At 42.6% G+C, this 16,139-nt stretch overlaps 3 protein-coding genes across 8 annotated transcripts; 2 read left to right on the forward strand and 1 right to left on the reverse strand.

The window, feature by feature from the left end:
• The first annotated feature begins 509 nt into the window (after positions 1-509).
• On the forward strand, positions 510-3,359 carry LOC102617880 (uncharacterized). 5 transcript variants are annotated; one of them, XM_006485456.4, is made up of 3 exons: positions 510-661; positions 776-1,779; positions 2,845-3,359. In XM_006485456.4, exons 2-3 carry the CDS (start codon positions 1,450-1,452, stop codon positions 3,307-3,309), a joined length of 795 nt encoding a protein of 264 aa, XP_006485519.1. In that variant the 5' UTR covers positions 510-661; positions 776-1,449; the 3' UTR covers positions 3,310-3,359. The 5 variants fall into 5 exon arrangements, with proteins under 5 accessions (XP_006485519.1, XP_052295660.1, XP_006485520.1 ...); XM_052439700.1 differs by having other exon boundaries at positions 587-1,228; positions 1,323-1,779; XM_025101396.2 differs by having other exon boundaries at positions 598-661; positions 1,071-1,779.
• Positions 3,360-3,502: 143 nt separating this feature from the next.
• LOC127901805 (uncharacterized) lies at positions 3,503-11,446 on the forward strand. The gene has a single exon (XM_052439698.1). It carries the CDS (start codon positions 4,749-4,751, stop codon positions 10,665-10,667), a length of 5,919 nt encoding a protein of 1,972 aa, XP_052295658.1. The 5' UTR covers positions 3,503-4,748; the 3' UTR covers positions 10,668-11,446.
• A 142-nt stretch (positions 11,447-11,588) lies between these two features.
• LOC102623403 (uncharacterized) lies at positions 11,589-15,620 on the reverse strand. Of its 2 annotated transcripts, XM_052439699.1 has the most exons (6): positions 14,934-15,620; positions 14,369-14,485; positions 13,294-14,134; positions 13,017-13,190; positions 12,424-12,797; positions 11,589-12,338 (listed from the first exon to the last, which is right to left on the reverse strand). In XM_052439699.1, exons 3-6 carry the CDS (start codon positions 14,123-14,125, stop codon positions 11,793-11,795), a joined length of 1,926 nt encoding a protein of 641 aa, XP_052295659.1. In that variant the 5' UTR covers positions 14,126-14,134; positions 14,369-14,485; positions 14,934-15,620; the 3' UTR covers positions 11,589-11,792. The 2 variants fall into 2 exon arrangements, with proteins under 2 accessions (XP_052295659.1, XP_024951578.2); XM_025095810.2 differs by lacking the exons at positions 14,369-14,485; positions 14,934-15,620 and having other exon boundaries at positions 13,294-14,359.
• Positions 15,621-16,139: the final 519 nt, after the last annotated feature.

Consider the following 16,139-nt stretch of genomic DNA (forward strand, 5'->3'; position numbering starts at 1 on the left):
AACTTATGCCAAAACTCAAGATTCATCTGGTCTTCCATGTAAGCCTTCTTAAGCCATACCATGGAGATGTAGCTAACCTACGTCATAGTGAATCAAGACGTGCCCCCAGCAGCCGTTGTCGCAATGTTTAACAAAGATGTGGAGTACATTCATGCCGATCGAGTCATTTGAAGAAAAGGCATACCAGCTTACAATAAGTACTTGGTGAAGTGAAAATCCCCAATAGTGAAGTCAGTTGGAATGCGAAGAGAATCTATGGCAATTCGCGGAGCACATTCAAAGGTTCAAGCACGAAATTGCAACAAGGATGCCGTGAGCATAGGTGGAGAAAGTTGCAATAGGCCACCCCAAATTCCAACCCAAACACTCAAGATTCTAGGCACAAGAGCCTAAATCCAAGTCAATGTGTGCCCAATTCTAGAATTCTCCAATAAAACTTTAGCACGTCTCTCTTGTATATATCTAGAACCTTCCACACATGTGCATGCTTAGAAATATCTAGATTTTTGTAGCAAGTTACGCAAGTTGTATAGAATTCTCTAGAATTGGCAAGTCTCCCTTATAAGTAGGGCATGGCACTTGTCATTTTAGACGCATAACTCAACAAGCAACTCGAGCATACTTGTGAAGCTCTCAAGCTTTCTTTTATAAGCTCTTTCAGGTAATAAATTTTTGCTTTCATTATATTGCTCTCTCTTATTTCTATCTTTTTGTAAGCGTTTTTGTTATCTAATTTGAGGAGTTTGATAAATTTACCTAACGATTTTTGGTGCAGTTGTCTAAGTGCCTCATGGTTTTACTGCCAAAATTCTAATCCTGTTAGACATGGACACTTAAATAACTTTTTTCATACAACACTATTTTGGGCATTAAACTTTAATCGGAGAGTTTGAACTAAAATGATTTCCTATTTTCATGAACATTTTCAATAGTTAAATGATTAATACTTATATCGTTTTTCTTAGTAATCAATTAATTCTCAGAACATTTGAATAATGTTATCTTTAAGCTGGCAGTATGTGTTCTTTCTAGATTTTAAAAAGTATTTTTTAATATATTCGTTCTTAAAGAATAATATGTAGGATGCAAGGTTTTCTAAGGTTTGGGTACTTGACGTCGAAATTAATTTGAATTCAAGGATGAAATTAGAGCACCACATAAAATTCTGATGGGTTAACTGGATTGTTGAAGTGACTGATTCTAAGCAATAAAGATAGGCAAATAAACGGTAACGTGGCACTACTTATCACCAAGTGCTTTCCATTCATTTCTTCCACAGCATTGTTTCATATTTCCACTTTTGTTATCATTATTTCACACAGACAGCGATGGGAATTAAATAATGTTTCTTTCCAGTCTCATCCACCCGGAGTGCTTGTGTCTATTTTTAACAATATCACTCAAAATTAAGATTTAAGATTAGAAAGCGAGGAAAAAGAGAAAGGAGCCATGTTTCTAATCACTAGCATATTTTCCCCATTACCTCCTTCATTGTTTATCAAAACAATGTGTGTGGTGAATGTTGTAACAATGGCAAATCTAGGCTACTCAGAAATCAAGGGAAAGCACTTGAAATATTCAAAGTTTTGGAACTTCAACTCTGACAAATCTTCAAACAACAAGGAGATTAAACTTTCAGCCAAAACCGGCATGCTTTTTCTTTATACGCCATCGTTTCTTGCGGGTCTTGCTTCATTTTGGCTTTTCCCTCATGAGGGCTTCCGATTTATGTTGCTCACTTCTGCTCTAACTGTTCATTTCTTCAAAAGAATCGTTGAGGTAATGCATCCGCATGCTGTTAATCAAATTTCTTCTTGAATTCATAAGCATGCTCCTTTAATTGTTAAGGTTTGAATCAATTACCTAATTAGATCTTTTATTTTAAAAGATCTATATCGCTTGATTATTCTCTACTTTTTCATATGCTGCATTTTAGATTTTTTGAATTGTTAAGTGATTTTAACAAAACAAAATTGTTTAATTAACTTTAAAGAGTTAGAACTAACAACAATAAAAATAATGAAGGAGACATATTGAGTAATTTTTTAAAATATAAGGCTAACTAGATTGGTAATTGGACCAAGTTTTTTTCTGTTGGCCTCAAATTTAAATACTAAAAGAGGTAGGGAGCTATAAAATTAAGGGAGACTGCTAATTTTCTTATTATTGAAATCAATATATAATACTTATCCTTTATTGTTTTCATAATAGCTAAAAACATAATTTTATAGCATTACCCTTATTTTCTATATATTTTTATTCTTATTTACTGTAAATTAAATAAATCATATGAATAAAAATTAGAACAAACAAGTTAAGTACTAAAAACAAGAAATATATGTTTTGATGTGAATAAAAACTTAGTAATAAGATATTTTTCTTGTATTTTTATTATTTTATAAATACAAGAAAAATATCTTATTAATTCTTTTCATCTCAAAACATATTTATTATTTTTAATACTTAGTTTTTTATTTTAATTTTCATTTACATGATTTATTTAATTTATAATAAATACAAATAAAAGCATATTTGAAAATAATGGTGATACTGTAAAATTATACTGGCAGGGTTATTGACTATTATGAAAACAGTAAAGGGATAAGTGATATATATTGATTTTAGTAAGGGGAATTGATAGTCTTCCCAAAATGAATTTAGGTTTTATCCATCCTTTTACCTTTTGAAGAAACAATAGTGTAGCTGACCTAAATACCAGTGACTAAAGGAAAGATGCCCATATAAAAGGATAGATATATAAAATCTAAACAAATAAAAAATAAAGCTATATATATATATATATTCTAAAAAATAAAAATAATTTTTTTTTACTGTATTTTACAGGTGTTGTTCATTCATAAATATAGTAGCGGGATGGTTCTTGATTCTGCAATCGTTATCAGTCTAAGTTATTTGATAAGCACCGCAGCAATGATATATGTTCAAAGTGAAGGATTAGGAGAGCCAACTATTGATTTGAAGTTTTTGGGGATGATTCTATTTTTGTTGGGAATAAGCGGCAATTTCTACCACCACAATCTGCTTTCAAAAATGAGAAGAAACGGTGAAAAAGAATACAAGATTCCCACGAGTGGTTTATTTGATAAAGTTGTATGCCCCCATTACTTGTTTGAGATATTAGGGTTTTGGGGCATCTTTTTCATTGCTCAAACTCTGTATGCATTTTGCTATGCTATAGGTGTAACTTTTTACTTAATGGGAAGAAGCTATGCAACTAGGGCATGGTATCTTTCCAAATTTGAAGACTTCCCCAAACATGTCAACTCCATTTTTCCATATATTTTTTAGAAAGGAAAGAAATTAATTCCAATAAAAATTGAATTTTTCTGAGTTGCAAAGACGATGTTATCAACTTATTTTCTTCTTTTCCTGCCAAAGCCAAAGGTTCTATATAGAAAACTTGTTGGGCTGCTTTGCTTAATTATTCACTTAATTTGGCAACCAAACTGTTTTAATGATGCTCAGATTTTTGCCATCATTTCTGTGATTAGGTGGTTTTTGCAAAAGCTTGGCACTCGGATTTATTGTCCTTGACTTGATTGTTGTAGCGATGTGCCTTAAAATAATTCTATCGCACTTGCTTAGGGTATTAAAGTTTATGAAATAATTAAAGGTAGGTCTTCTTCACATGCTTAAATATTTTACTTCTAATTTTAAAGAAAACAATAAAGTTTTATATCTATATATATATATTGTTTGGGAAGGAAATATGAGGCTAATGATGAAGCGCCACGTGTCGATATTTAAGAGATTAATTTATTTCGGATACCTTAGGTACCTCGGGTACCCTAGGTACCCCGGCTACCCTAAGGACTCTGGGGGTACCTCAGGTACACCATGAGAGGATACAAAAATCTTCGTAAATATGTGAAGGAATATGTGGGCCCTGAATCTCAAAAAGATCGGTTTGATACGTGTCGAAAAATAAGGAAATCTTGTGCCGCGAAAGAGGAGACAGCCGCCTGTCACGCCAGCGAATCCGCCAAAAGTGTGATATTGTGACAGTTGGGACCACCAGCTTTTCCTGCTATACCTGCAAAATTACAACGGAATTGCAGAGGTACGCGGGACCACTCCACTACGCCCAACACGTGAATATGCCACATACTTGCTCTCCACTGATGTTTTTGAAACGTCTAAGCCGCCTTACGCATAAAAATAAGAATATTCCTGACATGACAGCAGGGAACGCCACTAAAATAGCGCCAGGTGGCACGGCGACCGGGGTACACCATATAAATACTCAGGTTTAATTTTTATCAAGGAGGGGAACACACTCACCAAAAAAAACGAAGGTTTCTTCAACCTCAAAATCTCCATTACCGAGAGCTTGCAAGCTCTCTAACCTGAGATAACCCAACTCTGACTTGAGCGTCGGAGTGTGGTCGCCGGCCACCCCCGGCTCCACCTTTGACATCTTTTTGGTTGTTTCGCAGGTTTAAGGCGAGTTTCACCAGCCCTCCGCACCTGAAGTCAGACCCCCTCCATATCCACCGTCATCTCAATCCTCCTTCACTCCACAAAAATCCCAAACAGCCCGCACGTGCCGAACAAGCGAGGTACCCCGCTCCCCGACAAAAATATAAATTTATTGCTCTTGCGTTGGTTTTGTGGTTTTTTATTCATTAACCCAAAATCAGCCGAAAACAATTGGCGCCGTCTGTGGGGATACGAGCAAAAAGCTTCCACACAGTGCTAAGCTTGTCGGTACGTGTGCTTGCACAACCATGGCACCCGACGTACCCGCTGATAACCAAATGTTAGGTCATGATGGAGCAGAGGACCACGGCGGTGATGAGAGGGGTGACTCGGCAAGGAGGGCATCCCGCCTAGAGAAAGGCAAATCAGTTAAGCAATCAGCTGGTATTCAACCCGACGAGGAGCCCGTTACTCATAAACACTTTGAGGATTTAGCTCATGCGATTCTCAGAGCAGTAGGATCTCGGGTACCCGAAGCAGCCACTTCTCCGGTAACTCAAGATGTCCCGCCTCCACGCGGTGAGAAACAGATCATACCAAGGTCTGAAATACCGGAGGGAAGTAGACCAAAGCATGGGCCATCGGGCACCCGTTCAAAGTTTCAAGCCGTCGGCTCCCGGGAAGAACGCTCCACTGCCTCTTGTTATTCCCGTAGTAGCCAGGGTACCAAACGCAAACAAAAAGTCCATGAAGATCTCCGGTACAAGTTAAACGCCAAAAGAGCTTCCCAGACAACAGCGGCCTCCTCAGGTGCACCTGGGGTACCCCGCGAGTTCCTGGAAAAAATGGAGCACCTCGAAGCTCAAGTGAAGCTCCTTTCTGAAAAACAAAACCCCACCAATGCTCTAGCACCAGCAGTGCATAACTCGCCGTTCACCATGGAGATTCGGACAGCGGTTCTCCCGGAAGCGTTCACCATGCCTCAAATACAACAATACTCGGGTACCTCGGATCCCGTGGAACATGCTGAGTTATATCGTGACCAGATGATGATTAAAGGAGTGGGCGACAATGCTATGTGCCGAATTTTCCCGCATACCCTCACCGGACCAGCCAAGTCATGGTTCCGATCGTTGAAGGCAGGTAGTGTATCCTCCCTAGACCAGCTCCTAAAAGATTTTGTTCATGAGTTTGGTTATGCATCCGCCCAAGATATAACATCCTCCAAGCTTGCTTTCGTCAAGCAAGGGGATTCAGAGTCTTTAGCCGAGTACGTAACCCGCTTCCACCAAGAGGTGTTGCGTACCGGTACATTTGGTCACCAACATACTCTCACTCATTTTGAAAAGAATTTGCGTTTGGGGAAGTTATGGCGGTCATTTCAAAAACACCGCCCTCTTTCATATGGGGAAGCTCGTTCTCGAGCCCTGCAACAAATAGAAATGGATGAGAAGTGTAACCTAAAGCGGGAGGAAGATAGAGTCGAAGTTGTGAGGAACAAGGAGAAACCCAAGAGAGCCGATGTACCTCAGGTACCCTCTCGAGCACCCCGGGTACACAGCCCACCTCGTCCAACCCCACGTGGGAGAGGACTGAATATCCCTAGTGTACCCCGGGTACCCCGGGTACCTCAAGTACCCTTCCGAGCACCCCGAGTACATAGCCCACCGCTGCCGCCAGAACAACGGGAAGCACCACAAAAATCCAGATATGACTCTTTCCACCATTTGAATCAATCTCCAGAACAAATTTTTTACCATATTAGGGATACAGGGATGCTTCGCCCACCTAAGCCAATTCGGAAATACCCCAATATGAAGCGTAGCTTGAAGTATTGTGAGTTTCATGAAGATTTCGGCCATAGCACCGCTGAATGCTTTCACTTGAGGGAAGAAATTGAGTCATTGATTCTGAGTGGGTATCTCAAGGAATTTGTGGCTGATATGCGTGAGGCAAGGAAGTTCTCGGAACAAGATAAGGGTAAACACGTTGCTAACCCTCATCCCGAAGCCGAGATACCCCAGGGATCTAAGAAAGGCGTGTATGTTCGAATGATAGCAGGGGGTCCTACCCTCGCTGGGGAATCTAGACGGGCCATCAAACGTTACAGCAAGCCACCAATTTTGGATCGCCCTGGAAAAGAAGTGAATTTCGCTTGTCAAAATCAACTTAGGGTACCTGGGGTACCCCACCATCCCCCATCTATCCTTTTCACAGAGCAAGATGCTGAAGATGTCTCGTACCCCCATGACGACGCCTTAGTAATAACGTTGAAGGTTGCTACTGGTAAGGTAGCAAGAACTCTTGTAGACACCGGCAGCTCCGTTGATATCATTTTCAAAAGCGCCTTGGATCAACTATTGATTGAATCGCCAAAGATCACCCCATGTGCTACACCTCTTATTGGGTTCGCCGGCGATATGGTTATCCCAAAGGGCATTATTACGCTGCCCGTTACACTTGGTAAGGTACCTCACCGTGTTGTTCATATGATTGATTTTCTTATTGTGGATCACCCAGGTGCCTATAATATCATCTTGGGAAGACCATTCTTAGCAACAACTAAGGCGGCAATCTCCATGCATTACCTCACCATGAAGATTCCAACCGCTGGAGAAATTATCACGATCAAAGGGGATCAGCAATCGGCTCGAGGGTGCTACTCGGTCGCATCGAAAGTGAGCTACCAAATCGCCACCAATATGTTCCTAGAAGGGTACCCCGTCAGCACAAGGCCATTTACCAGCCTATCCAAGCGGGCACTGGCTAGACGCCGGAGAGTTGCACGTAAGAAAGCTCAACGGTCCGCGAACTCCCAGGTACCCCAAGCGCCGTATGAAGCTGGGCCAATGGAAGTGGACGTGGTAGCTCCCAGGGCACCACTGGTACCCCAAAGTCCCAATTCAGCATCAATGGGAGAAGTCGAGGTACCCCTGGATCCCCGGGTACCGAAAGATGAAAAGCGAGGAACACCGGCTGAGGATCTTGTGTCTGTTATGATCTGCAATAAGGACCCAACCAAGATGGTCAAGGTAGGCTCCAACCTCCCTGACCAGCACCGAGAGCAGCTTATTGGGTTCTTAAGGAAAAACTTAGATGTGTTCGCTTGGTCTCATGCGGACATGCCGGGTATCCCGCCTTCTATCGCCTGCCACAAGCTCAATGTCGATCCACATCATAGGCCTGTCAAACAAAAACGTCGAGCTTTCAACCAGGAACGCTATGACGCCATTGAACAAGAAGTGGACCGATTGCTAGCAGCGGGGTTTATTAGGGAGGCGGTGTACCCCGATTGGGTTTCAAATGTTGTATTAGTTAAGAAGTCTAACGGGAAATGGCGCATGTGTGTAGATTTCACGGATTTAAACAAGTCTTGCCCTAAGGATAGCTTCCCGCTTCCCCGGGTAGACCAGCTGGTCGATGCTACGGCTGGGCACGAGATGCTTAGTTTCATGGATGCTTTCTCCGGGTACAACCAAATTCCAATGTACGAGCCTGATCAAGATAAAACGGCCTTCATCACCAACCGTGGGCTATACTGCTACAAGGTTATGCCTTTTGGTTTGAAGAATGCGGGCGCCACCTATCAGCGTTTGGTGAACAAGGTCTTCAAACAGCAAATCGGTCGTACCATGGAGGTGTACATCGATGATATGATAACAAAGTCGGTGTACGCCAATGACCACTCGGGGCACCTCAGAGACACCTTCAATATTTTGAGAAAGCATCAGATGCGCCTAAATCCTGAGAAATGTGCATTCGGGGTGACTTCGGGTAAATTCCTTGGATTTATGGTACAACAGCGGGGAATTGAGGCCAATCCCGACAAAATTCAGGCGGTTCTTGGGATGAAGTCACCAAGTACCATCAAGGAAGTCCAGAGCTTAGCTGGCCGGATAGCCGCCTTGAGTCGTTTCATCTCCAAGGCCACCGACAGATGCAAGCCATTTTTTAAAGCTTTGAAAGCGGGAAAGAAGCTCCAATGGACCGCCGAGTGCGAAGAGGCTTTTCAGAAGCTAAAGGAGTACCTCGTTAATTCACCATTGCTCGCCAAGCCTAAGCATGGAGAAGTGCTTCTGTTGTACCTCGCTGTTTCCGAGCACGCCACTAGCTCGGTGTTGCTTAGAGAAGATGAAGACGGGGTGCAACGGCCTATTTACTACACTAGTAGGGCAATGGTGGATGCGGAAAAGAGGTACCCCGCCACAGAGAAGCTTGTTTTGGCTTTGGTAATCTCTGCGAGGAAACTCCGGCCATATTTTCAGGCCCACACCATTGTCGTTGTAACAAACCTTCCCCTTCGACAAATCCTCCAGAAGTTAGATATGTCTGGAAGACTTCTTCGCTGGTCTCTTGAATTGAGTGAGTTCGACATCATCTTCAAGCCACGCTCAGCTATTAAAGCCCAAGCCATCGCCGATTTCATTGCAGAATTCGCCAATGACTCCGGGGGTGAGGAGATCCCGGGGTACCCGAGCGAAACTACATCAGCTATTGAAGAAGAGCAGGTCTGGGAAATTTATGTTGATGGTTCCTCCAACTCGCACGGAAGCGGTGCGGGGGTAATAATCATCGATCCAGATAAGGTGAAGCTATGCTATGCCTTGCAATTCGGGTTCAAGGCCTCAAACAACGAAGCTGAGTATGAAGCTATGATAGCGGGGCTAAGGATGTCGAAGGCCTTGGGTGCAAAAAGAGTCCACATTAAGAGTGACTCTCAATTGGTGGTCGGTCAGATCAACTCAGAATATCAGGCTAAGGAAGAAAATATGAAGGGGTACCTCGGGAGAACAAAAGAATTAATATCTCAATTTGCTGAGGTCAAGGTGGAAAGAGTTCCACGATTAGAAAATTGTGAAGCTGACAACCTTGCCAAAATGGCTTCCTTCGGTGCAACTCAGTCGGTTGGTCCAATCACTGCTGAGTACGTACCTACACCCAGTGTTAATCTACTTGAGCCAGAAGAAATAGGGTCGATAACTGCTGGGGTACCCTGGATGCAACCAATCATAGGATACCTCAGAAGTGGGGATCTGCCCTCAAATAAGAATGAAGCAAGGAAGCTAAAGTACAAAGCTGCTCGATATTGTCTCATCGAGGATACCTTATTCAGAAGAGGGTTTACCCTCCCTTACTTAAAGTGCTTGGGAAATGAACATGCCGAATATGTCATGAGAGAGATACACGAAGGGATTTGCGGTAACCACTATGGAGCACAATCATTGGCACAGAAGGCCATTCGTCAAGGATTTTATTGGCCTACGATGCGAGAGGATGCCAAAAACATAGTCAAGAGTTGTGACAAGTGCCAGAGATTTGCCAAGGTACCCCACCTTCCACCAGAAAAGTTAACTGTCATGTCTTCTCCATGGCCATTTGCTGTTTGGGGTATAGATCTCATTGGCCCACTACCAACTGGTAGAGGACAAGCTAAGTATGCAATTGTAGCCGTTGACTATTTCACAAAGTGGGTAGAAGCGGAGCCGTTGGCAAGCATTACGGAGAGAAAAACCACTGATTTTGTTTGGAGGAACCTCATATGCAGATATGGAATCCCTAATGCAATTGTCAGCGACAACGGGAAGCAATTTGATAATGAAAAATTTCGAAATTTCTGTTCGGAGCTTGGGATAGCCAACCGATTTGCTTCTCCGGCTCACCCGCAATCTAATGGACAAGTGGAAGCCATCAACAAAATCATCAAGGGTATCCTAAAAAAGAGGCTGGAGGAAAGGAAAGGAGCTTGGGTAGACGAGTTACCCGGTGTTCTTTGGGCTTATCGGACAACTCAGAATATTTCAACCAGGGAAACTCCATTTTCTCTGGCTTTCGGGACTGATGCAGTCATTCCAGCTGAAATCGGGATACCCTCTCACAGAACCGCATACTTTGATGAAGCCGAGAATGCCTCTATGATTGCGTTCAATCTTGATTTTGTTGAAGAAAAAAGGGCCAAAGCAGAATTGAAGGTTGCAATATACCAGCACCGCATTTCAGATTTATATGACAAGAGGGTACGCCCCAGATCATTCAAGAAAGGGGATTTAGTCCTACGAAGGGTAACTCAGAATACCCGGGTACCTTCGGAGGGCTCTTTCGGAGCCAATTGGGAAGGCCCATATCGCATAGACAAGCCGGTAGGTTCAGGGGCATACAGACTACTCCACATGGATGGAACAATCGTCAAGCATCCCTGGAATGCCGCAATGCTGAGGAAGTACTACTAACATGAGGACAGTGTCTTAAACCTTATCGTTCACTTTATCTATCTCTTATTTTCTTTACTATGTGTGCAATGTGGTAAAGTCATGAAAGGTACTTAGGGTACCCCACATGTGCAAGTGAAATTTTTTAATTCCCTAAGTCCTAGAGAGTGGATATCTATATGATTTCCTATTCTCATTGGGACAATGAGTCAGTCTTATGTAATGTTCTCCTTTTGATTACCGAATGTGATTATGGTTAAATTTTCGCCATTAATGTGACTTCCTCTTATTACGCCATGTCTTATTCAGCTATAATTGCTCCATTTCAAGATAATCAGGGGAACCTGAGGTATCTGACTCGATTCGATCGTGAAGATCTGTTCGAGGTCAACGCCAAAAAGAAATAATACAACAAATGTAAAGAGGGAGGGTCAGAGAAGGCCCGAGGGCGAGGTAAACCAGCATACCCTAACGCCATGAGGTTCCGTTAAGGTATGCACACGCCCACACCTCCATTCTTTTGCTTGAGCCAAGTAAAGAATAGATAAACGAAACGAGGTAGGCAAGCATGCCCCTCTATTCGCATTATTTTATTAAATATTGACTAGAAGCGGATGGCAAAACAAGCATGTTTTTTACCATTTCTGCAAGAAAGGGGGCCAAGAAGGTCCCCGAAAAAAAGAGGGTACCTGGGGTACCCGACAAACTCCACAAGTCTATCTGAGATACGCCATAATCTTTATTTTATCCTAGTTGCGCCAAATATGAATTTCGTTTTATCTTATGATGATGTGTGAATTATTAAATTATTTTGAGATGCGCCATAATCTTTATTAAGACGATCAGTGAGCACATCTACGGAAATCACCACGCAAGCGCCAAAAATACATCAGGGGGGTACCTGGGGTACCTGAGGAACCCCCGCGAGTCTACACAAATCAATTATAAGCAAGGAATTCAATGGTATGCCGAATAAAGTCTATTGCAGAAATTTAATGCGAATAAGTAGCAAGATTGCCGAGGCAACCTTCCAAAAGACAAGTATCCCAACACAACAAAAGGATGATGCCATACTACAAAGGTACAGAAGCAAAGAAAGAAAGCTGCTAAGATATCTCGAGATAAAACCCTAAATGGCAATTAAGATCAAGCAGAAGGGGGGACATCCTCTCCATCGTTCCCTTCAACGGGGGCATCAACAGGAACACTCGCAGCCAAAGAGCTGCTACCCACATGAACAGCGCTAACCGAAAGGAGATCCGCCTGGGGTACTTGGGGTACCCCTGAAGATTGAGGGGGGCTATGAGATGGGGGAGCCTGGGTAGTCCTCTTGTCCTCTATCGCTTTAAGGATGGCCGACTTGTCCACCCATTTCTCCACCCGGGGTACCACCAACTCAGGCTCGACGCTCCAGACCTCAGTCATGATAAGAGTAAAGGCCTTGTCCATCATCTCCGGTTGGCGAGATAGTAGCTCGTCGTGCTTAGACTCCGCCTCTTCCAACTTCCTGGACAATCGACTATTCTCCCGGGCGTGGTCATCCGAGCGCCCTTGCAAAGCCCTGACCTCCTCTCCTAGCTTCTCTTCCCGAGACTGGCCGAGCCTAACCTCACCTCGCAGCCTCTCTACCTCGGTCTGTACAGCCGAGATGCCACTAAGGTCTCGGAGACCGTGGCTAAGGTAGAAAGCCGCCTACACAAATAATAATAAAGAAAAGGAAAGGGAGTCAGGACGATATAAAAAAAAAGAGGAAAAGAAAAGAGTGAGAGACGCTTACGTCATGACAAGCTTTGAGCGCTCGGCTATAGCGCTCATTTAAATCTAATTTATCCGCCTCCATTGCCATGTCTGTGGAAATACTCTCAGAGGAATGAAGGAAGCAATCAGTCAGGTGCGATATCCGCTTGTTAGCCACCGGATCCAGCTCGCCCTCCATAAGGTCTCCAGGAGTCGAGAAAAGAGAGCCAAGCTTTCTCTTGTGGGTAGCCGGGGTACCCCGAGAACCCCCAAGAGAAGAGACGGGCAATTTGCCTTTGCCGCCTGGAACGACGGGAGGTCGGTCACCTTTTGCGGAGGTACCCAGGGTACCGGAGGAGCTGCCGCTCATGCGACTGAAGAAGGCGTCAAAATCTTCGCCAAAAGGGTCCATGCCTATCCAACAAAAAAAAAAGGGGTGAGACAAAGAGAAAAATAAGGAAAATAAACAACAGAGTCGTCATTGGCAAAAAGGCACATTAAGAAAAAATAAGAGATGGCCACCAAAGCAAAAAAAAAAAAAAAAAAAAGAAGAAAAGAAGTTTGTTCAAATAATGGGGGCACCCCACAGAACCAATGAAGGCGGGGTACCCCAGAAACACCACAGAGCCATACGTGAATCGCCCCCCGAAGAAGACTGAAAACTCTCCTTAATCAGACCAGCTCTCGCCAACCGGGAAGTGCACAGAACATCACCCTCACTCTGCAAAATCTGGAACCTCTCTATGACACCATTCACTTTCCTCCCCACTTCATAAATTGGGCACGTTCCCTTGGTCCAAGTGATGTCTGTAAAAATCCCAAAAAAAAAAAAACAACGAATAAGAAGAAAATTCATGCGAAGAGGTGTATATATACATAGAAAGGGAGAGAAGAGAAAAGAAACACATACTATCTTCATTGAAGAAGTTCCGAACTTGCACAACTTCATTTCCCGCTGGAATGCTCTTCCCCCACTCGCCCTCAGCCACAAACCACCCATATCTGTAGCCCTTTTTCAGCAAGGGATCCGGTCTCACCAAATTACCATGAACCCCCCAAGTAGCAAAATAGGCTACGGATAAACCAGCGGACTTCTTCAACTGATAAAGCCCCCTCAAATCTCCATAAGAAATATCCTCCCCAAAAATATCTAGCCACAAAACCTCCAGACCCGTGAGCAATCTCCAACCAGGTAAGGATAACTGTCCGGGAGCAATTTTCATTTCAGTGAACATTTTCCTAAAAAATGGCTGAAGAGGTAAACGGAGACCTAAGTCAAAAAGGTCGATATGAAGGGCAACACCATCAGAATGAGGGTGCTCGGGGCACTCGCCCTTGCGAGGTACCCTAAGGTGGACAGAATGAGGTATGTTGTATTTGGCTTTAACCCTTTCTAAATCTCTCGGAGTAGCCGGCCTACCCCCTAGTGCATAGAGCTTAAGAGCTACAGAGACAGATGGAGAGATCAGGGGAGGTTCTGGAATGCTAACAGGAATAGGGGATTTGGGTTTGGATGTCTTTGCACGAGTTTTTCTATGGGCTGACTTGGCTGGGTGTTTGCCTTTAATCTTTGATTTTTTATTAGTTTTGGTTCGAGATAACTTGGGACTAGCCGAAGGGGACCCATCATCGTCACTAAGGGATATATGAGGGGCTGAATCAGAAAGGGGAGCCTCCTCACTCGACTCCCCCGGCTCCCCGACCACATTACGACCCTTTTTCCCAACAGTTTTTCTCCCCATCTTGCTCTCCTAAAAACACCAAACACAAGTTGAAAAAGAAAAACTCCACATCAAAACATACCCCCACAACTTCAAACCTCATCCATCACAAGCCAAACACCAACATCCACCAATAAAAGCATAAACAAAAAAAAAAAAAAATGCCAACACTTCGCATGAAAACCAGAAACAAATCCAAAAACAAAGCCACAACATTCTTCTTCAAAATAAAGAAGTCAAAAATAGGTATGAAAAATTTTATACCTAGATCTCACCAAGAGTAGCAAATTTCAGTCGCCAATAAGTAAGTTTTAGACTATAAATCGCCAAGAGAAGTCGCAAATCGCCAAAAATTGCTCAAAAGATGGAGCTGTCCAGAGGCTGTCATAGACACAATGAAACCCATTAGAGAAAAAAAAAAAAAAAGGGAAGTCTGGAGATAAAAAAAAAAAAGAGAGGAAGTAAAAAGAAAAAAAAAGAGAAGCTTGGACGTACAGAAAAAAAAAAAAAGGAGAAGCCTGGAGATAAAAAAAAAGAGGAAGTAAAAAAAAAAAAAAAAAAAAAAAAGCCTGGAAGTCAAAAAAAAAAAAAAAAGAGAAAAGGAGAAGCCTGGAGATAAAAAAAAAAAGAGGAAGAAAAAAAAAAAAAAAAAAAAAAAAGGAGCCTGGAAGTCAAAAAAAAAAAAATAAAGAGAAAGAGAAAAGCCTCCAGAATGATTTAAAAGAAAACAAAAAGAGAGGAGCATGGATTAAAAAAAAAAAAATGAGAAGAAGAAGAAGAGGCCCCTGGAAGAAACGAAGGAGCAAAATGGGGGGAGAAGATGGCTTACCACAAGGAGATTACTGCACCACCAGCCGAACACCGTTGTCACGCCACCACTGGAAATCACGGGAGCCAAGGCCGACAAAAAAAAAAAAAAAAAAAAAAAAAAAAAGGGAAAAAGAAAGAAGAAAAAAGGAAGATGAAGAAAAGAGAAAGAAAATTTAATAGTGGGCTGAGAGTGAGCAAGCAAAAAAAAAAAAAAAGAGAAAAAAGGAGATGGAAGACGAAAGGACAAGAAGAAAAAAGTAGAATAAAAAGAAAAAGTGGAGATGGGGTGGCGTTGGAGTTTGGAGAAGAAGATGAAAAGTGCCTGGGGATTGTAGAATAAAGGGAAAATAAAAACGTGCAGTAGGTGATTTATATATAAAAGAAAAAAAAAATGCGTGAAGCTGGAGGTTGAAATGATTTGGTTGGTTTTTGAATTTTAAAAGCCAGAGCAAGCAAGAAGCCACTGGAAGTAATTAAATTTGATGGGAGATTATGTTGGGATTTTCAAAATAAACGACAAGAGATTGACATTTACATCAGGGGTGTTAATTAAACCTGACAGAGCACACTGCACGAAAAGAAGATCAGGGATGTTTGCGTGAGTTTGATTTTTTTAATTCAAACTGCATGTCAGACGGCTGCCACTTCCCAAGAAAAAGGAGAGAGAGACATGAAGACAACTGTTCGTTCCCATCTTTTAAAAAAAAAAAAAAAAAAAAAAAAAAAAAATCAGGAGGATGTTCCTTCAAGAAGACATGCATCAGTTCAGTGCGTAAATATCGGCACGTGTCACGTACAGTTCCTCCAAGAGTTTCTTGTGCCTCAGTTACATTCGCCACAAAGAAACTAGGGGGATGTTGTTTGGGAAGGAAATATGAGGCTAATGATGAAGCGCCACGTGTCGATATTTAAGAGATTAATTTATTTCGGATACCTTGGGTACCTCGGGTACCCTAGGTACCCCGGCTACCCTAAGGACTCTGGGGGTACCTCAGGTACACCATGAGAGGATACAAAAATCTTCGTAAATATGTGAAGGAATATGTGGGCCCTGAATCTCAAAAAGATCGGTTTGATACGTGTCGAAAAATAAGGAAATCTTGTGCCGCGAAAGAGGAGACAGCCGCCTGTCACGCCAGCGAATCCGCCAAAAGTGTGATATTGTGACAGTTGGGACCACCAGCTTTTCCTGCTATACCTGCAAAATTACAACGGAATTGCAGAG

The sequence above is a fragment of the Citrus sinensis genome, chromosome 4, assembly GCF_022201045.2.
Source record: "Citrus sinensis cultivar Valencia sweet orange chromosome 4, DVS_A1.0, whole genome shotgun sequence".
NCBI lineage: Eukaryota > Viridiplantae > Streptophyta > Magnoliopsida > Sapindales > Rutaceae > Citrus > Citrus sinensis.